Source organism: Cebus imitator, unplaced genomic scaffold (genome assembly GCF_001604975.1).
Source record: "Cebus imitator isolate Cc_AM_T3 unplaced genomic scaffold, Cebus_imitator-1.0 Scaffold50, whole genome shotgun sequence".
NCBI lineage: Eukaryota > Metazoa > Chordata > Mammalia > Primates > Cebidae > Cebus > Cebus imitator.
This window is the reverse complement of record NW_016107365.1, coordinates 591,605-594,595: the sequence shown is the minus strand read 5'-3', so window position 1 is coordinate 594,595 and position 2,991 is coordinate 591,605. Positions and strand designations below refer to the sequence as shown.

The 2,991-nt window shown below is 43.2% G+C and overlaps 1 protein-coding gene across 4 annotated transcripts in view; it reads right to left on the bottom strand.

Moving 5' to 3' along the window:
* Positions 1-1,602: 1,602 nt before the first annotated feature.
* Positions 1,603-2,991, bottom strand: part of CDK7 (cyclin dependent kinase 7) — a 45,153-nt gene continuing 43,764 nt past the window's right edge. For 3 of the 4 annotated variants that reach the window (XM_017527572.2, XM_037738148.1, XM_037738149.1), the window contains 2 exons: positions 2,326-2,473; positions 1,609-1,909 (listed from right to left, as the gene is read on the bottom strand). In XM_017527572.2, coding sequence (XP_017383061.1) covers positions 1,881-1,909; positions 2,326-2,473 — 177 coding nt within the window. In that variant the 3' untranslated portion in view covers positions 1,609-1,880. Of the gene's footprint in view, positions 1,910-2,325; positions 2,474-2,991 lie in introns of all 4 variants that reach the window. The other variant, XM_017527574.2, reaches the window with a different exon arrangement.

Below are 2,991 nucleotides of genomic sequence, written 5' to 3'. Positions count from 1 at the left end.
AAAAAATAGAAATAAAATGAAGTATTTAGGGGGGACCCCCTGGCCAGGTGCAGTGGCTCATGCCTGTAATCCCAGCACTTTTGGAAACCAAAGTGGGCAGATCACTTAAGGTCAGGAATTTGAAGCCGGCCTGGCCAACATGGTGAAACCCTGTCTCGACTAAAAATATAAAAAATTAGGGAGCTGCGGTGGCTCAGGCCTGTTGTCCTGGCGTACAAGGAGGCGAGTCTATGTGTTCAAGGCCAGCCTGAGCAACATAGAAACCTCTCATCTATATAACAAAAAAATAAAAATAAAATTTAAGGCCGGGCGCAGTGGCTCATGCCTGTGATCCCAGCACTTTGGGAGGCTGAGGTGAGCTGATCACAAGGTCAGGAGTTCAAGACCAGCCTGGGCAACATAGTGAAACCCCATCTCTACTGCAGACAAATTAGATGGGCATGGTGGTGCATGCCTGTAGTCCCAGCTACTCGGAAGGCTGAGACAGGAGAAGCACTTGAACCTGGGAGGCAGAGGTTGCAGTGAGCCAAGATGGCGCCACTGCACTTCAGCCTGGGCAACAGAGCAAGACTCCATCTCAAAAAACAAAAGCCAGGTGTAGTGGTGCGTGCCCATAATCCCAGCAGTTCGGGAAGTGAATTGCTTGCCCCTGGGAGGCAGAAGTTGCAGTGAGCCGGGAGTATACCACTGCATTCCACCCTGAGAATCACTTGAACCCAGGAGGTGGCAGTGAGACTTTGTCCCCTCCTCAGAAAAAAGGTTGAGGGGGAACCTCAATTTTATCTGTAATGTTTTCTTTAAGTACATTCAGTATATTAATATTTGCTAAGTTTGGGTAGTATTTACTATACCACTACTAACATTTCTATTTTTTTCTTTCCTTTTTTTTTTTGAGACAGAGTTTCACTCTTGTTGCCCAGGCTGGAGTGCAGTGGTTTGATCTCAGCTCACCGCAACCTCCGCCTCCTGGATTCAAGCGATTCTCTTGTCACAGCCTCCTGAGTAGCTGGGATTACAGGCATGCGCCACCACGCCCAGCTAATTTTTGTATTTTTAGTGGAGACGGGGTTTCATCGTGATGGCCAGGCTGGTCTTAAACTCCTAACCTGTGATCCGCCCACCTTGGCCTTCCAAAGTGTTGGGATTACAGGTGCGAGCCACCGTGCTCGGCCTTTAAAAAAAAAATACAGGCCGGGCGCAGTGGCTCACGCCTGTAATCCCAGCACTTTGGGAGGCCGAGGCGGGTGGATCACGAGGTCAAGAGATCGAGACCATCCTGGTCAACATGGTGAAACCCCGTCTCTACTANTCCACCTCCTGGGTTCAAGTGATTCTCCTGCCTCAGCCTCCCGAGTAGCTGGGATTACAGGCACGTGCCACCACGCCTGGCTAATTTTGTATTTTTTTTTTCTTTAGTAGAGACAGGGTTTCTCCATGTTAGTCGGATTGGTCTCAAACTTCTGACCTCAGGTGATCTGCCCACCTTGGCCTCTCCAAGTACTGGGATTACAGGTGTAAGCCACCACGCCTGGCCTACCTTTCTATTTTTAAACACTACCAACGCTACTACAGATTTGTGATGCTATATGGGCCAGATCTTCAAAATAGCTGGTAATAATTTGCATTAAGTTTTCCCCAATGCGTTTTCAATTCTACATTTCAAGAGAATTGAACTTTTCTCACTTTTGCACTCTACTCAGAAAAAAACAGAACTTTTATTTTAAAATACATTTAATAAAATAACCCATAGTTTTACATATTTTACATGTGTAGAATATTTACAAAATCACTTCTACAAAATCACTTAATGCTTACTATTTTTCTATTATTTGCCTTTTTGACTATTTCTTTCAGTAGTAAAATGTTGTCTAATGTTCTCTTTAAAAAATCAGTTTCTTGGGCAATCCTCCTAGAAAGCAAAAAGAAAAAAAAAGAAGTTGTTCACATTTAACAAAGTTCACATTCTCACAGCAATTTTAACCAGTCACTGCTTCCACCTACATTATTTTATTTCGCTGACAGATTTTTCCAACAGCCCTTGTTAAACATTTAGCATACAGTTTACAGACGGGATTTATGAAGGGAACAAGGTACACATAGATAGTTCTCATAATTCTGAGGTATACATAAAAGTGCCTGAAGTATTCTCAATGAAAATAAACATACCTAAAACAGCACAGTCTCTCTACTTCATATAATTTAAATTTGTAAAAATTAAATAGCCAGCAAGCTACACTTCTTTGCTGTTGTTCAGTTGCTAGACATACGTGAACTATTTGGAGTTTTCTGAATTCATTTAATTTCTTATAAAAGTGGGAATCTTACCTTGTTCCAAGGCATCTGTTCGTTTCCTTTTTGTCGCCAAAGCTGGATTTGATTGCTCCTTTAAGGTTTCCACTGGACAGTTTGGTCTTGGCAGCTGACATCCAGGTGTTGGCCCTGGCCGATTACTGAAATACTTCATTTTCAGTGCCTTTTAAAAGAAAAGATACCAAAAGTAAGGTAGGTGAGTACCTGAAATGTGTGAAGGAAAATCTCACCCTCAAGATTATAGGGAACATTAAAAATACTATGCAAACGCCCTCATTCCCAAAAACAAAACACAATGTCAAGTGTATTTGCAAATGCAAATTAATAAAAATAAACATCTAGGATCCTAAGATTGGTTGATAATTCCATTACTATAAGAAAAAGACTGTTCAGGCACAGTGGTTCACGCCTGTAATCCCAGTACTTTGGGAGGCCGAGGTGGGCAGATCACATGAGGTCAGGAGTTTGAGATCAGTCAGCTTGGCCAACATGGAGAAACCCCGTCTCTACTAAAAATACAAAAATTAGCCAGGTGTGGTGGTGCACATCTGTAGTCCCCGCAACTTGGGAGGCTGAGGCAGGAAAATCACTTGAACCCGGGAGGTGGAGGTTGCAGTGAGCTGAGATTACACCATTGCACTCCAGCCTGGGCGACAGAGTAAGGCTCTGCCTCAAAAAAAA